The sequence below is a fragment of the Podarcis raffonei genome, chromosome 4 (assembly GCF_027172205.1).
Source record: "Podarcis raffonei isolate rPodRaf1 chromosome 4, rPodRaf1.pri, whole genome shotgun sequence".
In the NCBI taxonomy this organism is placed as follows: domain Eukaryota; kingdom Metazoa; phylum Chordata; class Lepidosauria; order Squamata; family Lacertidae; genus Podarcis; species Podarcis raffonei.
This window is the reverse complement of record NC_070605.1, coordinates 76694108-76719171: the sequence shown is the minus strand read 5'-3', so window position 1 is coordinate 76719171 and position 25064 is coordinate 76694108. Positions and strand designations below refer to the sequence as shown.

The 25064-nt window shown below is 41.5% G+C and overlaps 1 protein-coding gene across 4 annotated transcripts in view; it reads right to left on the bottom strand.

Moving 5' to 3' along the window:
* Positions 1-25064, bottom strand: part of MAP4K4 (mitogen-activated protein kinase kinase kinase kinase 4) — a 133476-nt gene that overhangs the window by 41791 nt on the left and 66621 nt on the right. For all 4 annotated transcript variants that reach the window (XM_053384221.1, XM_053384223.1, XM_053384222.1 and 1 more), the window contains exons 4-10: positions 19390-19515; positions 17560-17670; positions 13745-13835; positions 11653-11783; positions 8872-8926; positions 8254-8332; positions 6616-6791 (exon numbers count right to left, since the gene is read on the bottom strand). In XM_053384221.1, coding sequence (XP_053240196.1) covers positions 6616-6791; positions 8254-8332; positions 8872-8926; positions 11653-11783; positions 13745-13835; positions 17560-17670; positions 19390-19515 — 769 coding nt within the window. The remainder of the gene's footprint in view (positions 1-6615; positions 6792-8253; positions 8333-8871; positions 8927-11652; positions 11784-13744; positions 13836-17559; positions 17671-19389; positions 19516-25064) is intronic.

Genomic DNA, 25064 nt, shown 5'->3' with positions numbered 1-25064 from the left:
GGGGTGGGGTGGGGAGAATGTGGCAGGAGAAAACAGTCATGAAAACAATTGTCCCGGAATGTTTAAACCCCACATTCCATACAGAACATAGGAGTTCTATGCAAAAGCTGTTTTATCAGCCAAAGCTTTGGGAAAGCTCCGAGATAAAGATGATGATAATAATAGGCAATTTCACCAACATGAGGTTTTTTATATATTAAAAAACAACTATAGTAATGATGTGAAAAGGACACACGATGCCCTTCCTAGTGAATTTCAGGGAGGCCGTTTTAGAAACACAGGGCAATTATTCACACTAGAGAGTGTGAAAAATATTGTTGCTGCGAACTGTCCAAAGGTACTCCACCAGACGAGGAGCACGAAATTAAACCCAGGAATTCAATGTGGAAATTTTAGATACACAATACACCAGTACTACAACTCTCTCTCTACCCAGGGCACTCAATCCTTTCTTCAAAATGACCACTTTGGAAGAGGTCAAAGATAAATATTGGGGCTGGATTCCAAAGCGCTATTTCAGGTGGAATTTCTGACACTTTTTTGACATCTCACTGGCAGATTGCCGTGCCATTTCGTAAACACCTTTTGCAATTATTTCCCACTTCTGAGTGAGGTGAGGGCACTGCTTTTCAGGAAACTCATCCAGAACCTAGTGGGCATGCAGAACTAGTTGCATGCTTTTTAAAATGTCTACGTTTTCTAAGATGTCTTAGAAATGACAGTACTGACTTTCTACCCATTCTTTAAAGCTATAACGTGGGCAACTTGTGGCTCTGGGGCTGAATGCTGCTTCAGCACCTCCTTCTCATGAGTATTCAATTCCTTTCCTCACTTTTAAAAGTGTTCTTCCCTCTTTCTATGGAGCAGAACAAATGGAAAGTGAAGTATTTTATCCGATTAAAATAAATTGTTGCCCCCCACGGGCCCAACCCCAGAGGTAGGTTGTTGGGGATAATTTTGTTCCAAGTGGTGCTTATTCCAAATTAGCCCAACCCCAAATGAATTACTACAAAGGAAATTCATGCCTTGGCAGAAAAGTAAGGTTGTCGTCCACCACCACCGCCTAAAACAGCAGTTCTCAACCTGTGGGTCCCCAGATGTTGTTGAACTACAACTCCCATCATCCCTAGCTAGCAAGGCCAGAGCTCAGCGATGATGGGAGTTGTAGTCCAACAACATCTGGGGACCCACAGGTTGAGAACCGCTGGCCTAAAAGGTTTGTGCTTCCTTTGCCAGGCAAAAGATTGCCAGGTATGAGGTGAATGCAATGGTGAGCATTAACAGACCACCCCAGCACAAAACAGCGAATCCTATGGGGTGGTGATACAAAATAAAACACTTTAAACATAACTGAAACTTGTGACTTCAGTATATATGGACTCAAATGAGAGAAAGCAAAATAGCTAATTTGCATCTATTAGAATATCTATATGGCAGAAGACATATTGCACCGACAGACATCCTTTCTCTGCTCTGTCAGTTGACCTGTGACAGCAGAGACACAGGCGAGGTCATCCCAGCCCTGGTATCAGCAGAGGACAAGGGTTGCTGGGCTGGTGCATAAACTTCCATTGCAGCAAACTGAACAAGTCCCAACTTGATGTAAATCCTGCTAACCCCCTGCCCAAACTGATTTCCCTCTTCTCTTTCATTCTACTCCTTCACTTCTATGGTCCTGTCACAGGGCAAAAAAATATGATACAGTCAAACCTCGGCTCCCGAACGCCTCTTTCATACGATAGTATGAAAACCCGGAAGTAAATGCTCCAGTTTTCGAAGGTTTTTCGGAACCCGAACGTCCGACGCGGCTTCCGCTTGAGTGCAAAAAGCTCTTGCAACCAATCGGAAACCACACCTCAGTTGTCAAATGTTTCGGAAGCCGAACAGGCTTCCAGAACAGATTACGTTCGACCACCATGTTTTGATTGTATTCATTAAATCATAACATGCATCTTGTTTTTCCTTAAATTATAGGCAGGGAGGGTGGGTGTCTTACTGAGAAGGCAGCATGAGGGAGGTCTGATCTAGAATCATAGAATCATAGAATCATAGAATCATAGAATCATAGAGTTGGAAGAGACCACAAGGGCCATCGAGTCCAACCCCCTGCCAAGCAGGAAACACCATCAGAGCACTCCTGACATATGGTTGTCAAGCCTCTGCTTAAAGACCTCCAAAGAAGGAGACTCCACCACACTCCTTGGCAGCAAATTCCACTGTCAAACAGCTCTTACTGTCAGGAAGTTCTTCCTAATGTTTAGGTGGAATCTTCTTTCTTGTAGTTTGGATCCATTGCTCCGTGTCCGCTTCTCTGGAGCAGCAGAAAACAACCTTTCTCCCTCCTCTATGTGACATCCTTTTATATATTTGAACATGGCTATCATATCACCCCTTAACCTCCTCTTCTCCAGGCTAAACATGCCCAGCTCCCTTAGCCGTTCCTCATAAGGCATCGTTTCCAGGCCTTTGACCATTTTGGTTGCCCTCCTCTGGACACGTTCCAGTTTGTCAGTGTCCTTCTTGAACTGTGGTGCCCAGAACTGGACACAGTACTCCAGGTGAGGTCTGACCAGAGCAGAATACAGTGGCACTATTACTTCCCTTGATCTAGATGCTATACTCCTATTGATGCAGCCCAGAATTGCATTGGCTTTTTTAGCTGCCGCGTCACACTGTTGGCTCATGTCAAGTTTGTGGTCAACCAAGACTCCTAGATCCTTTTCACATGTACTGCTCTCAAGCCAGGTGTCACCCATCTTGTATTTGTGCCTCTCATTTTTTTTGCCCAAGTGCAATACTTTACATTTCTCCCTGTTAAAATTCATCTTGTTTGTTTTGGCCCAGTTCTCTAATCTGTCAAGGTCGTTTTGAAGTGTGATCCTGTCCTCTGGGGTGTTAGCCACCCCTCCCAGTTTGGTGTCATCTGCAAATTTGATCAGGATGCCCTTGAGTCCATCATCCAAGTCGTTGATAAAGATGTTGAATAAGACCGGGCCCAAGACAGAACCCTGTGGCACCCCACTAGTCACTCTTCTCCAGGATGAAGAGGAACCATTGATGAGCACCCTTTGGGTTCGGTCAGTCAGCCAGTTACAAATCCACTGAGTGGTAGCATAGTCAAGACCGCATTTTACCAGCTTCTTTACAAGAATATCATGGGGCACCTTGTCAAATGCCTTGCTGAAATCAAGGTAGGCTACATCCACTGCGTTCCCTTCATCTACCAGGCTTGTAATTCTGTCAAAAAACGAGATCAGGTTAGTCTGACATGACTTATTTTTCAGAAATCCATGCTGACTATTGGTGATCACAGCATTCCTTTCTAGGTGCTCACAGACTGTTTGCTTAATGATCTGCTCCAGAATCTTCCCTGGTATTGATGTCAGACTGACTGGGCGGTAATTATTTGGGTCCTCTCTTTTCCCCTTTTTGAAAATAGGGACAACATTTGCCCTCCTCCAGTCTGCCGGGACTTCGCCTGTTCTCCAGGAATTCTCAAAGATGACTGCCAGTGGTTCTGAAATCACATCTGCCAGTTCTTTTAATACTCTTGGATGCAGTTCATCTGGCCCTGGAGACTTGAATACATCTAAACTAGCCAAGTATTCTTGTACTATCTCCTTAGTTATTCTGGGCTGTGTTTCCTCTGCTGAATCATTTGCTCCAAATTCTTCAGGTCGGGCATTGTTTTCTTTATCGGAGAAGACTGAGGCAAAGAAGGCATTGAGGAGTTCAGCCCTTTCTGTGTCCCCTGTTTGCATTTCACCATCTTCTCCTCTGAGTGACCCCACTGTTTCTTTGTTCTTCCTTTTGCTATGAACATACCCATAAAAGCCTTTTTTGTTGCTTTTAACCTCTCTAGCAAGCCTGAGTTCATTCTGTGCTTTAGCTTTTCTGATTTTGTGTCTACACGTGCTGGCTATTTGTTTGAATTCCTCTTTGGTGGTTTCCCCCCTTTTCCATTTTTTGTACACATCCTTTTTTAATCTTAACTCAGTTAAAAGTTCTTTAGATAGCCACCCTGGCTTCTTTAGGTACCTTCCATGTTTCCGTCTCATTGGTATTGCCTGAAGTTGTGCTTTTACTATCTCCCTCTTAACAAACTCCCAGCCATCATGAACTCCCTTTCCTTTTAGTATTACTATCCATGGGATCTCACCCAGCACTTCCCTAAGTTTTATGAAGTCGGCTTTCTTAAAGTCAAGAAATTGAGTCCTAGTATGCTTGGCTGCTTCTTTCCGCTGTATAGTAAACTTCAGAAGAGCATGATCACTCGCGCCTAATGATCCTTCCACTTCTACCCCACTAACCAGGTCATCAACATTGGTTAGGACCAGATCTAAAATGGCTGTTCCTCTTGTTGCTTCTCCCACTTTCTGGACAATGAAGTTGTCTGCAAGGCCAGTGAGGAATCTGTTTGACCTTATGCTCTTGGCTGAGTTTGACATCCAACAAATATCCAGGTAATTGAAGTCCCCCATTACTACTATCTCCCTTCCTTTTGCATGCTTGGCCATCTGTTCCAGGAAGGCATCATCTATGTCCTCCATTTGGCTTGGGGATCTATAGTAAACTCCCACAATGAGGTCACTGTTATTTTCCTCTCCCTTAATTTTGACCCAAATGCTCTCACTTTGGCTTTGAGGTTCTAAATCTTGGATCTCTTCACAGGTATACACATCCCTGACATATAACGCCACTCCTCCTCCTTTCTTGTCTGGTCTGTTTCTCTGAAATAGATTGTATCCCTCCATTATTACATTCCAATCGTGGGACTTATCCCACCAGGTTTCAGTGATGCCTATTATGTCATATTTAGTTTGCTGTACCAAGAGCTCAAGCTCATCTTGTTTATTTCCCATGCTTTGCGCATTAGTGTACAGACATTGAAGTCCATTAATCATTCCCCCGTGTCTCTTATTTAAGGATTTTTTCCTCCCACCACTAGGTCTGCGTGCTGTTTGCTCCATTTGGTCTATGACATTTGGATGATCATCTTCATCAATTGATAGACTCCTACCTTCAGGAGCACTGTCTCCCTCCCCCACATTAGTCAGTTTAAAGCCCTCCTGATGAGGTTTCTGAGATTTTTGGCAAAAACATTCCTCCCAACCGTTGTGAGGTGCAGCCCATCGCTTGCCAGAAGTCCATCTTTAAGAAACTGCAGTCCGTGATCTAAGAATCCAAACCGTTCCTGTTTACACCATTTGCGAAGCCAGTTGTTCACTTCCACTATTTTTCCCTCTCTCCCTGGGCCACGTCGTTCAACTGGGAGGACAGATGAGATGACAATTTGTGCATTTAATTGCTTCAATTTCCTGCCCAGAGCCTCATAGTCTCTTTTGATCTTCTGGAGGCTATTGCTTGCAGTGTCATTGGTTCCCACATGAACCAAGAGGAAGGGGTATTTGTCAGTGGGTTTTATGATTCCTTGCAGTCGTTCAGTTACATCTTGGATCTTAGCCCCGGGGAGACAGCACACTTCCCGAGACATCTTGTCAGGCCCACAGATCACTGCTTCTGTTCCCCTCAGTAGGGAATCCCCTATCACCACTACACGCCTCCTCTTAGGTCTGGTCGGGGTTCTTCCGTGAGCTGTCCGTTCCAAGGTCGCCTGCACATTCCCTGAGGACTGACTTTGCTGCTCGTCTTCATATACCTGATCGACTGTAATGAGGGAGAGATCCTCAAATGGAGTCTGCTCTTCGTCTTCCATGCTAGGGGAGAGGACCTCAAAGCGATTGTGTATTTCTAAACAATCAGAGTGAACCCTGGGCCTCCTACTTCTTTGAGTCACATTTCTCCATATATCTGGCTCCTGTGTTGGTGAACTAGCCTCCTTCTCAGGGGAGTCCCGTTTCCTCCTTGGTGGAGACGGTGTGTTCTGTTGCTTCCAAGAAGAGCTCCAGCTCTCTAATTCTTTGAAGCGTAGCTACACGTTCCTCCAGTTGCTGGACTTTGTCTTGTAAGAGGGCAATCAACATGCAATTGCTGCAGGTAAAGCTGCCTGCAACCTTTGGCAAGATGGCAAACATTGCGCAGGAACCGCAGGCGACTGCAGCTGTTCCCTCACCCTCCACCTTGAGAACGTGTCGTTGGGGGTGACTACAGCGGTCCTCCATCATAAAAAGCGTGAAGACAGGACAAATAACTCCCCCCCCCAAAAAAAAACCTAGGTCTCCCCCAACAAACGTTTGAGACTAGCTCCCCTAAATCTAAAAGATGGATCAAACTGCATTATAAACTTCATTATCCCACCAAGATTTTCCCTCCCCATGAGCTATGGCTAGGAGCCTTAGAGGGGAAATCCCCCGTGGTTGCCAATGGCTTCTAGCCATGCAGAAAGTTGGGATTGCTTGGGATCATGATGTGGCACTGGAGAAATAAGCCTCCCCTCCTCATACCCAGCAAGAATCGACCTACCTGTAACCTGCAATTATTTAAGGGAAATCAAAATATATACCTGCATGCTACATGTTAAGTGAGCATCTAGTTTGGTCCTTAGTTTGTAAACCAGAACACCTGTGATTTATTTTATACACTGCTCTAGAACAAACCTTACTACTACAACATGCACACAAACACTGTGGCTGTAGTTTCGAAAAGATCACATACCCTTTTCGCCTCTCTTCTTCTTGGTTCTGTCTATGTGATCTTTAAGCTGGATTCGGACTTGCCTTTCATTTGGCTGATCGCGTATAAATGGATGTTTTAAAAGCTGCTCTGTAGAAGGTCGTTGCATATAGTTCTTCACTAAACAGCCCTCTATAAAACTAAAGAACTTTTTTGACCTGAGCAAAAAGAAAATGACACACATTTGACAAGATCAGAATTTATTTAGCAAGTGGCAGGACCAATCTCCTAAAAAGTGGCAGGACCAATCTCTGACAAACAAATTTGGCTGAATGCAACACAAAATATGAGGGCAATAACTTCACAAGGAAAAGCAATTATATTTGCATGTATCTAGGTACATTAAGGATCTCAGAGGAGTCATTATCACATTTTTCTAACTCAATAACAAATGCAAGCAGTGCTATACAAATTTAGAGAGTTATCTTTCTAGAAATAAATGGTAAATAAGTGGCTGGTTCAAACTGAGCCTATTTTTCCTGGGGAAATAGTTTTAAATTAACATGAGTCCCCATTCTGGCCAACCAATCAAAATAGAGATCCACAGGAACCTCAGGTGCACATGATCAGTCAGTCATTCTCTCTCTCTCTCTCTCTCTCTCACACACACACACATACACACACACACAAATTCAACAAAGGACAACTCCATTTAATTTCCTTAAATGTAATTTATAAAAAGAGTTCTAAAACATTAGCACAAGAACTCTGCATTCCTGAACATAACTAGAGTCACCTTGAGGTTCTCAGTGGCTGTCAAAGTTATACATAAAAGTTGTTTGGCTTAAAAATACAATCTGATAGAGTTAATGAATTTCTGTCATCTGGTGAGATGGATAGCCATACCATTTGCTGTTTGCAATTATTATAGTGAAAGACTTCATGAAGTTTAACAAATACCTTCAACATGGAAGCCAGGAGTTGGGTGGCATTTGCCCACTCCCTTATTATATGTTGTGTCATTTTCAGCTTCAGTGGCTGCAGAATTTGTCAGCCTAACAAGAAGCTGGTGTCAACCATGCCCATTTTTTGTCCTTTATTTTAACGTGTAAGCATTGTTAAGAACCATTAAAACTATATAATGATCTCAGCTCGGGCTCTCACTCAGTAATTAAGAATTTTCAGACACCTGTGAATTATTTTTCAGGTCTTTAGAAGTAACACAATGACCACTTTTGGACACTAAACCTCAGTTCAGCACTACATAAACAACCCTAGCAACCTGCTGGGCTTGAATACAAAAGCTTTTCCTGGTCATTTCATCCTAACCAAGGACCATGTTTAACACCACCTATGGTTGATTTTAGCAACCCAGCTTTATAATTCACAGTTCCCATTTTTCTTATTCTGAAACTCACCATAGGTATGTTAAATCACGATCCTAAGTTTGAAAGTAATGACAAGCAACATTTAAAGGAAAGTGAAAACTTCTGAACTGCTCCTGAGCATAGGAAGAGGAGGAGAAAGCAGATCACACAAGCCTGAAAAGAGGCAAGGCACATTCAATGTAGCTCTGAACAGTGGTTCTGCATTATGTCCAAACGTGGCTTTTCTGTCTTGTGAAAGGAAAAATGCTGTATTACAACCAATACACAACTTCCCATTATAGCAACCACATACCATTTCTTAGATTTTAGCCGTGGAGGAGGATTTCTAGGAATAAGAAACAGGGCGCGCATTGGATGCATGTCGCAGAGAGCTAGAAATAAATAAGAAAAAAAGCATTTCATTCTCTGCACCGAGGCATTTTATGGAAATTGCTATTTCTGATAACCCATAGAAACGGGGGGGGGGGGAGGACTTGAGACTTAAGTTTCCTTGGCAAGAATATCCACTAAAGATTGTTCTTCACAGTTTACACAAACACAAAGCATTGATACTGCTGCAACGTATCTGTTTGAAGATCTGATGTCTCTCATCAGAAAGTTTATATGGATTCAATAAATCTCAGTTACAAGGTTTCTCCCATTGTTTTGTTTCTATAGCCCTAGCACAACCACAAAGTAATGATTTGGCACAGGGCTATCTGGCAAAAGGCGCTACTATTTATAGTGCTTTATTTTTATGCTGCTAGAGGAGGTGGGGTGGGAATCCAAGAGAACAGAAATCGACCGTTGTGCTTTCAAAAATCTCAAGTGTAAGCTTCGGTTACAAAGAGCAAGTTAAAATATAGGTTTCAGAATTTTAAAAAAACAAAAAAACCATCAGGCCAGTAGAAAATGGATACACATCACTTACGAGGAGCACCTTCTGCCATCTCGATAGCTGTAATGCCACAAGACCAAAGGTCACTCTGCAAAAAGACGCCATATGTTAGCAAACACTTTTATCCATTTTTCTTTTCAGTCTCTGATGCACTGCATATCGAATTGCATAAACCTAGACTTTCCTTTTACCTTATTATGGGTGGGGAAAACAATACCCAAATTAGAATATTTAAACTGACTAATGGAGAACTTATTGTTTAGCATCTACACAGCCAATCTCATGTGTTAAGTCAAACTCTAAGTAATATATAATTTTATTCCCCTCCTTTACACTCCCCCCCCTCCAACAAACCCCCATGTCTTCCCTCCATGAAGTAACATTTCTGGAATTTTTACAAATCAAAAGCTTTTTGCTATTTGGTGAATGTAATTACATAGAAACCAAACAAAATTGAGGGGTGCTGACACCAACAGAAAGCAAATATGGAGCTAAACTAAGCTCAAGGAAGACTCCTAAAATACACACTTGAAGAGGAAGGCTAAAAAAATTACTCCAAAGAGTTCACAGCCATGTTGCTTATTCTATTCCAAAATAAATATAGGGATGAATTTCTGATTATAGGAGGCAAGAAGACTTAAGATGCTACTGCTGTTTTTCCATGGGCTAGTTGTCCTAAGCTCTAGTTCCCAAGTATTCCCACAATGCTGTTGTAGGATGAGATTCATAAAATGATTTTTTTTTCCAGGATGTTTGGTAGATTAAAGAAAATCTTAACATTCTAGTGCTGCCCAGAGATAGCAATGTCTCTGTCAGCAATAACAGACAGGAGATAACAATTATGGGTGGAGGAACACTTCGATTTCCCAGAAGAGACCCACTAGCTGGCAATTTGAGGACACTGTGATAGCTAAAAAGACAGCCTTATTCACCACTATCACAACAACTGCAAATTCGTAACATTGTCAGTGTCATGATTCATCTTCTTTGGCACATGAAGCGATACCAGGGCTCATTTCCTGAGGCCCTTCTTCGTGGGCCTCCTCCATGAGAGGTCCAGAGAGTGGCAGCACGAGAACAGGCTTTTCCTGCCATGGCTCCCCATTTGTTGAAGGGTGCCAGCCAGAAACATTTATCTATAACCAGGCCTTTTGCTAATTTAACAATCTATGGCTGTGGTGGTGGCAGCGATATTGTTTTTGTTCGTTATTAGGGTAGGTATTCTTTGTGTTTTTAATATTGCAAACAGCTCTGTGACCTTTTGATGAAGAGTCGTATAGAAATTTTAATGATGATGATGATGATGATAATGCTCCCTGTCCACTTCTTCTGTCCTTTCCTTCTCTCACGTATTCTCAAAATCCACTGTGTTTCAGAGCACTATGATATACCTAATAAAAATAGTATCTCGTCTTATGTAAGATCTTATTCTCAAAGGCAATTAAGGATTTCAAGTTCCCAAGCTTTATTTAGATTACTGCACTGTTTCTAGCAATGAGAATTAAATATTTTATTCTCTTTTCTCCTGTGGTTGCCTAAGACGTGCTTAGAGATTTCCATAAGGCTGCTTTAAAAGAAACCTAACTTTAAAGGAGAAGGAGAAGGAAACAAATTATGAAACAAGACCATTTAACCTTGATAGCCCTTAAAGGCTGACGTTTGTTGCATCTATTGATGCTCAGACAGAAAAAGTCAAATAAGGACAATCATCTCGTATCTAAAACCAGTTTCAGATGAACAACTAAACCATGGCATGGGTGAATGTTTGCTTCCCCCTGCTTCCTCACGTTAGAGAAGAATGAAAGCTTCCTCTTAGAACAAATCACAGTTGCATGTTATGTCCAAAGAAACCAGGGTCTTAAACCACAACACAACAAACTTTGGTTTCTTTTGAAGCTGAACTTCAGTTCTCCTTTCACAGAAGAAGAGGTGGGATGGGAGAATCATATCAACCAGGGGTGACCCTTGGCCCAATTTCATGTGAGCTGCACAGAAAGAAAGAGTGGAGGAAAGGAGAATTTAGGGGCACCTTCACATTTCCAATGGGACGCAGGTGGCGCTGTGGGTTAAACCACAGAGCCTAGGACTTGCCGATCAGAAGGTCAGCAGTTCAAATCCCCATGACTGGGTGAGCTCCCGTTGCTCGGTCCCTGCTCCTGCCAACCTTGCAGTTCAAAAGCACATCAAAGTGCAAGTAGATAAATAGGTACCGCTCCGGTGGGAAGGTAAACTGCATTTCCGTGAGCTGCTCTGGTTCGCTGGCCACATGACCCGGAAGCTGTACACCGGCTCCCTTGGCCAATAAAGTGAGATGAGTGCCGCAACCCCAGAGTCGGTCACGACTGGACCTAATGGTCAGGGGTCCCTTTACCTTTACCTTCACATTTCCAACACTGAAAGCCCTCTGTGAAGTGTGTGAGAGAGGGGAGAAGGGAGTATGAAACTTGTGTGCAGACACTCAACTGACTGCCCATGTATTTATTTTCACTGTGTGCACACACACAAGCTGCACAAAGTCACACACAAAAACGGAAAGGTTGTCTTAAGATTGTCACATGTGGGTTTCATGCTCCTTCCTATATAGGAGTTTTCCATGTAGGAAATGCACCGTTAAGCTGTATACTACATGCATTAATTTATTAGGTTATACTGTCTGTGCCTGCTTTCCCCTCCACTTAATCAACTGTAAGAGAAATTTCTTAGAAATGCAAAAGGGGGGGGGGAGTCATGTCTTCCAGGCACAGCACCAATGATAAATACAGAATTTGTAGAACACTCAATATACCCCAACAACTACATTAATACTTCTCTTACTCTGTAGTCATATGTAGCATCTGGATTTTCATCACAGGCAATAACTTCTGGGGCCATCCAGTAAGGCGTGCCAATAAAGGTATTTCTCCTACCGACTGTCCTGTCCAGCTGAGCACTAACACCAAAGTCCACTGCGTCAAGAACAGAAAAAAAGAAGAATCAAAACACACTGAAGCGAGATCTCCAGGATCACTGTAAAATAAATAGGTGTTCCGGCAATATGCTGCAGATATATACCAAGGCTTCTACAATTCGGAAAATGAGTTAAAATGGACATTTATACGGATCGATGCTAGAAGGTATTTGGCTCATTAGTAGAAAGTAATCTTCAACACATTTCATGCGTTTACTGGCAAGATAGCATCCATATCAAACAAAGGGCTGCAAGAACATTGTCCACAGAATGTTCTTTTCTATCTAGGTGCATGCACAAAGCCTTCCTTTTTGAAGGAAGAAGGGTGGAATAATCAAGGGCCATGTGCCACATTTAGCAGATTTTGCACATACTAAATCAAACCATGGCTTAGCACAAACAAGCGAACTGTGGGGCTGAGAGGAGATTGTAGTCACTTTGATTCTCACTGGTCACAAGCATTCTGCACTGAGCTGATCCACCGAGCTGATCCACCATTTAGCTTAGTGTGTCACCTCAACCTGTGGTCTCTCTCCAGACATACCGTGAGCCATAACCAAGGTTTGTTCTTTGTTTACAGATCATTGTTCATCAGGGAGAGCTGAACCACAAATGTGGGTTTGGACAACATGGCAAGCCAAACCACGACACCGCAGAGCACAACAGCAAGGGAGGAGCAAAATGGCTGCAATATCCTCTCCAGGAAACTGCGTACGTGCTTTCTTCAGGCTAAGCCATGGCTTGGCTTAGCATTAAGTGCGAACAAAGGCAGAAGACTTTCTGACACAGAAATTAATCTCTGTATCAAAAAATACAATTTCCTAAAATGCATGCTATACCAGCAGCTCTTTTTTGGCAGCATGGTTACTCATTGGAGAACCAAGGCAACCCTCTTATTTACTTGTTACCAGGAACAACCCACTCAACAAGCAAAAATGCTCTGAAGTCAGATTAAGAGATACAGAAACTAAGCAGAGATTGAATAGGGTCAAGACACAAATGCTACGAGTGGAATCTAGAAGTGAATCAGTGCCCTCAAAATGAGAAAACAGCTTAGCTATTTAGTTGCATCACAATAAGCGCTCTTTTATAGATCTGACACAGGCATGGATGGAAAGCAGATGCTGGAATTCCCTACCCAGGGAGATTCACATGGTGCCAACACTGCTGCCTTTCAAAGTGCAGGCTAAATTAATCTTTTCTGCCCAAGCTTTTAATATTAACTAGCATGTTTTATCAGCTGTGCTGCTGTTATATTTGTATTTGTTGTTGCTTAATTGTTTTAACTGGAGTTTTCAGGCATCCTTGAACGCACTTCATAGTTGGAAGGCAGGCTACACATCTTTTAAATGAAGTTTGATAACTTCGCTTTTATAAATCTAGAGTGCCGTGCATAATCACCATTGATTAAGAGGGTCTAGGTTTATAGGGGCCTGTGCTTATTCCCCAAGGCTTTATTTAATAAGTCTCGCTTTGCAATTTAGCAAGAGAGGGCTGTTTGGACCCCCAAATGGTGACCAAACCTATAGTGGCAACCTTGTCCCAAGTTTGGTTCCTAGACACTTTCAGCACTAAAATACTCTTCATGATGAGCAGCATGGTTGCCACCCCATCTGTGTGCAGTTCCTAGCCGTGGTCCGTCACTGGGGCAGGTTTTGCCAAGGATTGCAAGACATATACCCTCTTCCCCCATCACATGGAGGTGGGTAGGGGAGAGAGAAAGGAAGCTGAAACCTCAGAGCTTAATGTTTATGGTACAGCCAGTTATACCCTGCATAGTTTAGCTTCATGTCGGCTAAAATATTAAAACACGGAGGAGAAAATAAGAAACAATCTATTTTAAAATATAGATTTGCAACCCTCTTCTCTTCAAGCCAGATAGCAAATGCTGCCTATTGCTGTATGGAATAACAGCAACAGCAGAGGAGAAAAGTGAGTAGAACAGGCTAATTAACTTACCCAGTTTCACCTCTGCATTTTCTGTTAGCAATACATTCTGCCCTTTGATATCCCGATGAATCACATGGTGGGCATGGAGATGTGCCAATCCCTGCATTTAAAAAGAAAAAAACAGAAGACTGTAGGGTCTTCTTCCACTTTAATTTTGCAACCACATTCTATTGCAACTATTTGACAAAACCATACTATCGACCTTGGGGATTCTTTCCCTCCAGCCCAGCGCAACATGATCAACTGTAGATGTTTTCAACAGCATGCCACCCACATAGACCTTACTTGTCAAAAATAAGTGCAGCTATAAAGCATCGTGCACACATTTTACAAAGGTGAAGCACAACAGCTATTTTAAGAATATATAAATATGTATAGCGTATGCTTGCCTGGCAAGTGTTAATATTATAAGGACCACACTGCAGCATGACAATGAAACCACTTATGGAAGCTATGCAGAGGTATTCAAAGGATATGCAAGAAACAAAACAGTGCACTTTTGCCAGGAATATGGAATGACTCAGCTGTGTAAGAGAGGACTAAAAAGCAAATAAATGTTCAGCTTTAGGAAAGGGGTGGCTAAGAAGACATGTGACATAAGGAGTAATTAGGAACACTTGTTTACCACTGTTACTTAATGCATGTTTATTACCTGCCTTGAGCCTCCAGAGGAGGCTAAAAATTGGATGTGACAAACTTAAAGCACAGTAGCAGTGTGAATTCTAGAAGCATTTTTTTCTCTTTAGCTTGTACTGTTATGCAGATGGTACCTCAGGTTACATACACTTCAGGTTACATACGCTTCAGGTTACAGACTCTGCTAACCTAGAAATAGTACCTCGGGTTAAGAACTTTGCTTCAGGATGAGAACAGAAATTGTGCTCCGGTGACACAGTGGCAGCAGGAGGCCCCATTTGCTAAAGTGGTGCTTCAGCTTAAGAACAGTTTCAGGTTAAGAACGGGCCTCCAGAATGAATTAAGTACTTAACCTGAGGTACCACTGTATAAATCTATTTGGTACAGATAGTGTCTTCAAGCATGACCAAATTATTGGAGTGGAGGGACAGGAAATGGTTTACGTTGACCGTTTGCGGCAATTATTTGCAGTGCCTTAAGTCTTACTCATTTACTTCCCATTGCATGCTAGGACAGCACTGGAAACTCTTTCTTCTCACTGTCTGTAAGTTCCCAAGCGGCACAAAGAACAGGAAGCATGAATCATTTGTGCTTCCCCTCACCTCAATAGGTAACATGCAATGCTGGTCCTGTGGGACACCTACTGAACTTCTAGAACTTAAGTGTACGTGCTGATTTTTACAAAGTACTGAGCTGTATGAATGAAGAACTCTGAAATTCCATGAGAAAAGAAGACATGCTTGCTATCCGTCTCCTGTGACAAGTGATGATGACCTGGAAGCAGTGCTTTGCTGAGTTGGCTCATTTTTCTTTTAGGTATCAGTGTAGGGGGACAGATAGGCTAGTAAATATTTCTGAGCCAGTTATTTTTGCAAATTTACTGCTGTTCTCTTTTGTTTTCATGAAACTTAACTGTGATGGAGATACTTCAAGTCAAGTGCAAGTGCCAGGTCACTTATAAGCAACACCCCTAAGCAGCCAGTTTTCTTTCTTTCTTTCTTTCTTTCTTTCTTTCTTTCTTTCTTTCTTTCTTTCTTTCTCTCTCTCTCTCTCTCTCTCTCTCTCTTTCTTTCTTTCTTTCTTTCTTTCTTTCTTTCTCTCTTTTTTTGCCCACAACGGACATTATTTGAAAGTGCTTTGGAGCTGAATGATTAATATTAATAGCACAAAGTTAACTGATTTGCTTTAAACAAAAATCTTTGATCATGATTTACTGTGCCCAAGCTGCTTTTACACCATGTGTTAAAAATAAATGAGGGGATCCAATTAAATTGAACACCGGGCAGGACTGGAATAAAGGCAATGATAATACTGTTCCCCACAAAGAATGTGGACTTGACCTCTGGAATATACTGCTACAGAAGCAGCAGCGGCCATAATTAATAAACAAATTGCCTCCGTGATCTGTTTTGGTAGTGGGTCCATGTAATTTGGGAAGGATTTATCCATTCTAGAAAAAGTCTGATATTACCTGGATGTTAAAAACTTCCAAAGCTCTACTGCAGGGTTTCCCAAACTTGGGTCTCCAGCTGTGGACTACAATTCCCATCGTCCCTGGCCAGCAGTCCTGCTAGCTAAGGACGATGGGAGTTGTAGTCCAAAACAGCTGGAAACCCAGGTTTGGGAAACCCTGCTCTACTGCATCAAGCCTCAATCCTGCCAACCAACAATCAGGTGGCAGCCTTGCCAGAAGTGATTTTTTACCACCACCTATTCTGATACACCGACTGCAGCCTCTCATTGGAGGTAAATGGTCTATCCACTGTTACATACGGTATGGTAATCGGGCACTCTACACAGACCTGCCCTTGAAAATAAGGTCCAAAAAAATCGTGTGTGGTGCTAAACACATTCCTAGCCCTATAACTTGTATGGATGGACCACAATTTACATATTACAGTGGTGCTGATAAGGTTCCAGTAGCTGCCAAAACACAACAGGTAATTTTCCTTTTAAGGAACACCTGCCAGGAACTGATGCTCATTTGTTGTAGGAAGGCATATTCCTATATTGACATATTTCTATGTCAATACACCTTGCAGCAGGATTGATGGATTTATTAGGTTGGGGGAATACTGCCTTGCTTGTTTTATGATTCTTATTTAACACAATCTGGATTTTATTCTATATTTAGGATTATTCTGAGCACACAAGTAGATTTTTAAGTGCTAAAAAACCCAAAACATTATGGAAGGTCCCTGCTTCCAAACAGCACTTAAGGCAGGATTCCAAAGTAGGCAACAAATCCCCTCTAATAGGTTGGAGGAGCACAAAGCAGGGCTTTACCTACACGCTGAAAGTAACGAAGCAGCAAGAGAGCATTCTACCGGTAATCCATGCTGTTTTATGCACACTTAAGGGTTCAGGTTTGAGCAGTACTGAGGTAGAGATTTGGGCTGCTCCTATCTTTTGAGTATGAACTTTATCTTAGTGTTCCATTTGGCGCCAAAAACTATCCAGGAAAATTAACACAAAGGGAAATGTTTGCGCCACTGCAAACGGGTACGGGTTAAAACAGAACTGCCTTCTCTTGCGTTCATGGTTTTAACAATGGAAAGGCAGCATGCAAATAAAATGACGTATGTATGTATCCAAATTTGAGCTTCGGTATTGCTTTACAGAAGAAGAAACCACATACAAAAAGGAAGAGTAACACTTGTGCCAAAGAAAACAGAGGCACGCCAGCATGCAGTCCTTTTTATTGATCCACCACCTGGCTGCATGACCCAGAGAAACCACCCTGCGCTAGCCCTGTGAAGTGGATGAAGAAAACACATGCTGTATTTTAATATCCATCGCAATTTGCAGATTTGCAGACAAAGATGGGAGCAGCCCTTGGCCATATGTTTTGACTGTACTTCAGCCATTTGGAAAACGTTCTTCTCCGCTGGTAATCAGGCTGCTGTCTACTCCCAGAGGTCTATTTTGCGTTACAAGCGAAGCATCAGACCCCACCACTTAGTACGGATTCTAATGCACATAGCCTATGTTAAAATGATTATCTAACTGTTGGCTTAAGTTTGGTTTAATTTTTTAAAAAATGATTAACATTCAAGAACTGCTTTAACCCTGTGTCCCATGTCACAGGGTTAAAGCCATGTACTTCACTGGAAATTAATGCAGAAATTAAATGTCGCCATTTTTGTTTCGTTTTTTAAAAAGAAAAAAAATTCTTATAATTTCCTTACCCTAAGAATTTCTCTGGAGATGTAGGCTATCCAGTCCTCCTTCAAAGTATTTCCTTTTGTATTCTTCACAAGGTCTGTAATAGAGCCTGCACCACAAAACTCCATGACAAGCTACAAAAGACAAGAGTGAAGAAGAAAAGAGTCAATATATGATAGAAATATCAGTGATGCAGCTGCACTGCAACAAAGCTTATTGGACAATTAAGGAAGGCAAGCAATCATATCAGCCAAAGTGGTTTTTAATCTATATTCCTTTAACATCAATACATTCATTTATTAGCTTCCAAAGAACAAAGATGTTCATATTACTTAATGTATGGCATGTATATAGTAGTAACAGGTGACTAAACCAAAGACTGCTAGATTGTTTGGATATTGAAAAGTTCTGCCTCAGAATGGCAGATGAAGATGATGGATTTTGGGGAGCTAGCCGACCTGACCGGAAGAGTCTGTGACCAGAAGGAGGAGGTGTACCAGGAGGAATGGATGAAATTCAAAGACTATTTAGCTAATTATGCTAAGATAATTTAAATAGAAATACTTGCAATTACCAGATTGGCTTAGGATTTAAATATGTGATGTTACAGAATAGTATGTTTAAAGTTAATATGAAAAGAAAGAAAGATGTTACTTGACTAAGTAAATTTTATGAGAAATTAGTTTTGGAAAACTCCTACAATGATATACATTGAAATTCAGCCAGGGGGATTTGAGGAAGTCATTCAACAATGTTAACAAAAGTGGAATTATTACAGTTATAATGTAATAATTATTACAGATAATTATTACAATAATTATTACAATAATTATTACAGATTCTTGTTTGTTTGTAAATTTGGAAAATCAATAAAAAAAAATTGAACAAAAAGAGAAAAGTTCTGCCTCAATGAGCAAGGCAAAAAACAGATCCTAGCACACACATGCTCTCTGTCTTTTGCCTTGAATTTCTAGAATGCCAAGACACGTGGTGTTCTAAAATTTGAGGGCAAGGACACAAACTTGCCCCACCAATTGACATACAAGCCAAATCAGTCTCCACCAGGACTAGGGCATCTGTGGCTTCACAGGTGTCAAATGACTGCAACTCCTATTATTTGTAACTAATGGCCATGGGTCAGCTAGGGCTGATGGGAGTTGGGAGTTCAACAAAATCTGGAAGGCCACAAGTTCCCCAACCCTGCTCTATACCACTAGGCTGCAATCCTATTCCCATTGACCTGTGTGTGTAAGCAAGGCCCACTGAACTTAGTGAGACTTGTGGATAGCACGAAAGGATTATTTGCAGAAAAATAAAATGCTCACATTCCTCTCTGTTGTTTTTTTTTTTTTTTTTTGTTTTTTTTTTTTTTTTTGCTGGAGTTACTGGGTGTGCTTCCTGACTGCAAGGAAGCAAAACTAGAAAAGCAGCTCATGCAGAGATGCAATGGGAAGCCTCTTAAAGGAGAGATGATGATGATGATGATGATGATGATGATGATGATGATGATGATGAAGCCAGTTGATGCTGATCATCTCAAGCACAGGCTAACTTGCTTAGCCCAGCTCAATCACACAAACACGATAAACCTAGCAGAACTATTTTACTAGTTAAAATCCTAGAACAGTAAGTGCTTCTTTTATGTGAATTTATGCAAACTCTTCACATTTCTACCAAGCATTACAGATTGAATGTTTAAGAGAACAAAATTATACATAATTTTAAAGATTAAATTCTCTTTTGAGTTTTCCTGCTCTGCTAGTGAGCGTAGCATTAAGCATTCAGGGTATTTTTGCTGGGAATCAAGCATTTAGTTGCAATTCACATTCCCCTTTCCTTGTGAACATGCTTACCCATAGTTGGTCATCATGTCCTGGAGGACTTTTCTTAATAAAAGCACCATAGTAAGTTGCAATATTTCTATGATGGGAATATTTCTTCAGCATGTTTATCTCGAGCTTGATTTCTTCTTCTTCGTCCTTTTTAGGGGGGAAATAGATAGATGTTTATATGAATGCATCTACTGCAGTATTTGTGGCACACACCCCCCCCAAAATATATCACCCCCATTAACCTCTGAGCAGCAGCACAAAATTATCCCATCCTGTGGAAATCATGGGTGGGTTGAGCACTTGGCAGAGGAAAACAACTAACAGGTTCAGCCCAATGTATTAAAAGCCGGTTCTAGCATTAGCAGTGCAATCCGTTGCCTCTTCCACCCACCTGCTCTTTTGTATGGGCTTTCAAAGATCTGATCAAGTGTGCTACTATTAGATTGTTTGACCTGTGTTTAGTTTTGCTTTCAAATAATCTTAGCTTCTTGTTACTTACAAACTGGGGGATCCTGACTTACAATACACAATGGCTAAGCAAGCCAACTTCAAACCAACTAAATACAATTCTGCATCTGTAAACTCTCGTGGTGATTTTAATGCAGCTGGCATCAATTATTGCTTTAAAGCCCTTACTGTTGGGCCTGAAATGCTGTCCCGCACATGTCCTCTGTATTCATGACATGACTCCAGCTTTAATTTGTGACAGCCCATCTTATTACTGAGAACTACAGCAGCAAACTACATTTTCCGCACTATAAACGATCCTACTGTGTACGTTTCAGTTTTGCTCTACAAAAGGGAAATTACAACCAAGAACAAATCCACACACATTTCCAAAATTCATGTGCCCTGGCTGCTAAGAGAGTCACAGCATATTAGCAACGTTGTGTGCCTAGGACAACAGACCTTGCCCAAACACACATGCACACACAATACAGTTGCCTTGAGATATGATCTACAGCAGTGACATCTGGTGGTTACTGTACATCACTGACTTGTACTAGCAGTTTTCAAAAATGCAAGTACATTGCAATTCATTAACGTCAATCTGCTCCCCTGCCCATTTCCCCCCTCTCCTTCATATAAGAGTGCATGTTGAGAATCAAGTATCTTGTTCCCTCACCAAAAATTATACATTTCTATTTGTCTCTTGGACCTCTCGTAAGAGCTTAGTGAGGGGACTAATGAATAATGGACCCAAAAATACCAATCCGGCTAAAAACAGCAGCATGCAAGAACGACAGGAAAACAGAAATAAATTTCTCAAACAAGGTAAGTATGATGTTCAAATTAATTAGGAAAACGTCGGCACCAAAGCATAAAACGTTTTCAATGGTTCAATAAAAGAATGGGCATCTGATTAGCTCCTCGAATTAGAATTTATTCTCATTCCTACATAATCTTTTAAAGATATTTTTTTATATTGGCTTCCTAGCATAAGCAGCATGATTATGATAAAAACAGTACTCTTGATTGGCAGTGTAGGCTTTTTGTTTACGGGCATTTCATTATACAGTGACACACAAGACTAGACCACATTCGTCTGATCCAGCAACTAACGTCCCACAGCTCATACGCAAATCCAGCGAGGCACTGAACCTATGTTTGCAGTACAGCTGCATCATAAGTACAGATGTCTCAAGTAGAAGAAGCCTGTCAGCCAACCTTTCACATGGCAGCTGTGGCATGAGAAAATGTGACTGCCAGCAGAGACCAAAGAAACCAAGGGTAGGTTCTACAACATGATTTGTATGATCATTCCAGTTTCCAAGCAGAGCACTTGGAAGACTTGAAAGAGAGATTCCTGATTTGGACCAATGGTAACATCTCCAGGGCCCTCTTATTTGCTCTTTGGACCAGAAAACGTTCAGAAGGTCTCTTATACCCCTTTCTCTTTTAATAATAATAATAATAATAATAATAATAATAATAATAATAATATCTTTATTGTCATTGCCCCCTCTCGGGGACAATGAAATTACTTGACTGCTCCATAAAAACACTAATTAGACAATACAGTATAGTACAGCAAGGAAGATTAGATGACTTTCAAAGTCCAGGCTTCCCATTCAGGGCCGAGATCGCTCTGGAGAAGAAGCTGTTCTTAAGACGGCTCGTTCTTGTCTTCATCGTCCTGTATCTCCGTCCCGACGGCAGGAGCTCGAAGAGACAGTGACCCGGATGCGATGGATCTTTTACTATGTCCAGTGCCTTCCTATGGCACCTTGTGGCATAAATCTGCTCTAAGGTGGAGAGTGGGCAGCCAACAATGCTCTCTGCTGCCTTAACAACTCTGCACAACCCCATCCTGTCCTGGGTAGTACAGCTTCCGTACCACACACATAAGCCATAAGTGAGCACGCTCTCAATGGCACAGTGATAGAAGGCAAGCAGCTGCACAAAACAAGCCCATTATTTAGCTGGAAGAGACGTCCTCAGAGACCTGTGTCTTGGATGAAAGGCAGAGTGCATATGAAGCAAAGCCAAAATAAATAATGGGAGCAAGGTGCCATGGAATTATCACAAGAGTTAATCCAAAGTTGCTGCTTTGTAAGCCTCTGTGTGACACCTTGAACAATGACAAAAGCTGGTGCCAGGAGAACCTCCATTGAGAAGGCTTTGCATGATTAGGATAAAACAATCGGGGTCTTATTGGGGTACCCCACTTCTGATGGAGATGACAGTTCTATTATGTCACACGGTGCTGATCTTAAAGCATAGGGTAAAGCTAATATGGGAGGAGACTATTTGGATGTTGCAGTAAATTATGTCTAGAGGAAATCTCTAGGCAAAAGAGAACCAGGGAGTGTACACAGCCACAGTCTGAACCAGTACAGTATTCATGCCATAATTTATTACTGAGAACTATATACAATCCTGGAAGTATACAAACCATAATAAATGCAGTGCTAAAATATTAAATAATAGAAAGAACACATAAATTGGAAATAAAAAACCTTTATTGCCCAATAAAGAAATTTATAAACCAGTAGCATGCATCAGAAACACTATTTTTTTTGCTTAAAACTTTGCATCTTTAAAAAAAAATGTATAGTTCAGGCATAGGCAAACTCGGCCCTCCAGATGTTTTGGGATTTCAACTCCCATCATCCCCAGATAACAGGACCAGTGGTCAGGGATGATGTTTCCCATTATGTAATGGAGAACATAATGAATGGATACTAATAAAATCAGTATGTTAACAGTTCATTGCCTTTTATCTCAAAATTTAAACAATACAGGGATTTATATTTAATATAAACCCCATTGTATACATTATTGATTCCCCCTCTGAAATATTTTAATTCATCCACTTTGAGATATTTCAAAGCATGCAAATTTAATGCCATGTACTTTTACCATTTTGTTTGCTAAATATTTACAGCTTGCATGTAAATTAGATACCAATACGTTTAGGGAACCAGGTTTGCTTTTGGGGCATAATTCATAGATTTACAAACTTCATATTGCAATGGGGTTCGGGGGAGTAAACTGGCCACCAGCTCTGGCCTAATCACCTTTCATAATACATTTCCTTAAGTGGCTTAAAAACAAGTTGCTCCTTATTTAGTGGTTTAAAAAGGATACTATATTGTTCACCATTGATAGGCCCTCTCTCTGGGGTATAGAAGCCAGCCAGGGCGTGATAATGCCATTTGCAAAGAAAATTAACTCTCTGTATCACAGTATCACTGAGAAAGGACAATAAAATAAGAATAAAGATAAAAGGGGAACTTCAAACAATAGGCAGCTAGGTATTTTATGGGACTATAAGCAGCGCCTGAAGCAAGGGTTAGCAGAACTGCGCAAGCACATGTTGGAACCATTTCCATGTATCAGTGCCAAAACACTTGCACAATACTGGTTTTGTTGTCACTGATAATGCAACCACCTGCTGCGATTTTCCTAACGGTGGCGGCTTCCCCTCCCTCTTTTGTTTCACTTCTCTCACTTGGCCTCCAATTCTTCACCTCTTAACAGTGCAACATTTGATACAGAAGGATGAAATGTAAACAAGAAAATAACTCTCTCATATAAATGAAATAAGTGCGCAGCTGGATCTGTGAAAATACGTCCCCCCACAAAAAAAGAAAACAATGTCTTCTCACAAACTTCTAAAGTTATCACACAGGATTTACCGTGATAGTGCGGAAAACCTTATGCTGATTTTAGTCATAAATAGCCAGATGGGCAAAAACCCCATTTAGTTAAGGATACGGTAATTCCTGACTATTGAGAACAGGCATAGGCAAACTCGGCCCTCCAGATGTTTTGGGACTACAACTCCCATCATCCCTAGCTAACAGGACCAGTGGTCAGGGATGATGGGAGTTGTAGTCCCAAAACCTGTGGAGGGCCGAGTTTGCCCATGCCTGATCTAGAACATAGATGACAGCTATGACAACATTAGCATGGCCATTCGCACAGTGACAAATGAGATGGAATCCTTAACAGCCCTCATTACAGTGCTAAATAACCTAATTTGGCTGCTATCAACCAGAGTTGGTTTTAGATCCCAAAACAAGAGGGCGGTAGACAACTTATTGATACTGCTAGTTCAACACAATGGGAGTTTGATCAAACACAGCCCTATGGAATCAATGTTCCTATGAAAACTGGCAAATTACTAAAGGCGTTCAAAGCTCCACCCAAAATGCTTATGGCTTCTTTGGAAAGGGGCCGATTTCTGGAATTGCCTTCAAATGTGGGGACACATTACTTTTAGTAATGAAGAGGCTGCTGTACGTAAATTTATTGTGCCAGTTAGCAGTATTTGAGAAAGACCCTCATTCATGCATGGTTTGTTTTTGTTCTCTCTCTCCCTCTCTCCCTCTCTCTCTCTCTCTCTCTCTCTCTCTCTCTCTCTCATTCCGTATTCCCTTAATGCATATAGGAGTATTGTGTTCCCTTTAGTTGCTTAGGAATGCTATGGAAGTGTTCTTCCTATCAAGTCTTTTTTTCTTTCTTTCTTTCATCTAAAAGCTTTGCTCAGACTCCAGACAAAAAATATACACAATGTCACCACTACCACAATGGCTTCTGTCGAAAAAGAAAACGGGAGGAAATGCAGCAGACAGAGGGATAAACTCCAATACTTTTTTAACTAGAGAGGACAAGGAGTGAACTAGGGACCTTATGCATGCAAAGCATGTGATTACTGCTGAGCTATGACTCCTCTCACTGTTCTCCCAAGTTCCAATTTATTCAGATAATCAACTGTTTCCATGCTGCTGTATATACTAGATCAGGCGTAGGCAAACTCGGCCCTCCAGATGTTTTGGGACTACAACTCCCATCATCCCTGACCACTGGTCCTGTTAGCTAGGGATGATGGGAGTTGTAGTCTCAAAACATCGGGAGGGCAGAGTTTGCCTATGCCTGTACTAGATGCAAGCGTAAGAAAACACTATCTCCACAAAATGAATAACGTGAGAAAGGCATTTAGATACAGCAGTCTAGTGCTAGTGTTGTGGAGGTCCGATGCATCATTGATCTGCCAGGCCTGGGTGCTGGGGTGCTACTCCTCTGATAAGACACCAAACAGGCTAGCAAAAGGACTTCCACAGCAATTCTCTATGCACGGACTATGAAACCTTTGCTTTAATTTGACCATTAAACCTTGCAAAATTGTGAACAATGATCCACCACTTTCTCTCCAGGACATAAAGTCCCTTGTTGTTTGTGAACATTCA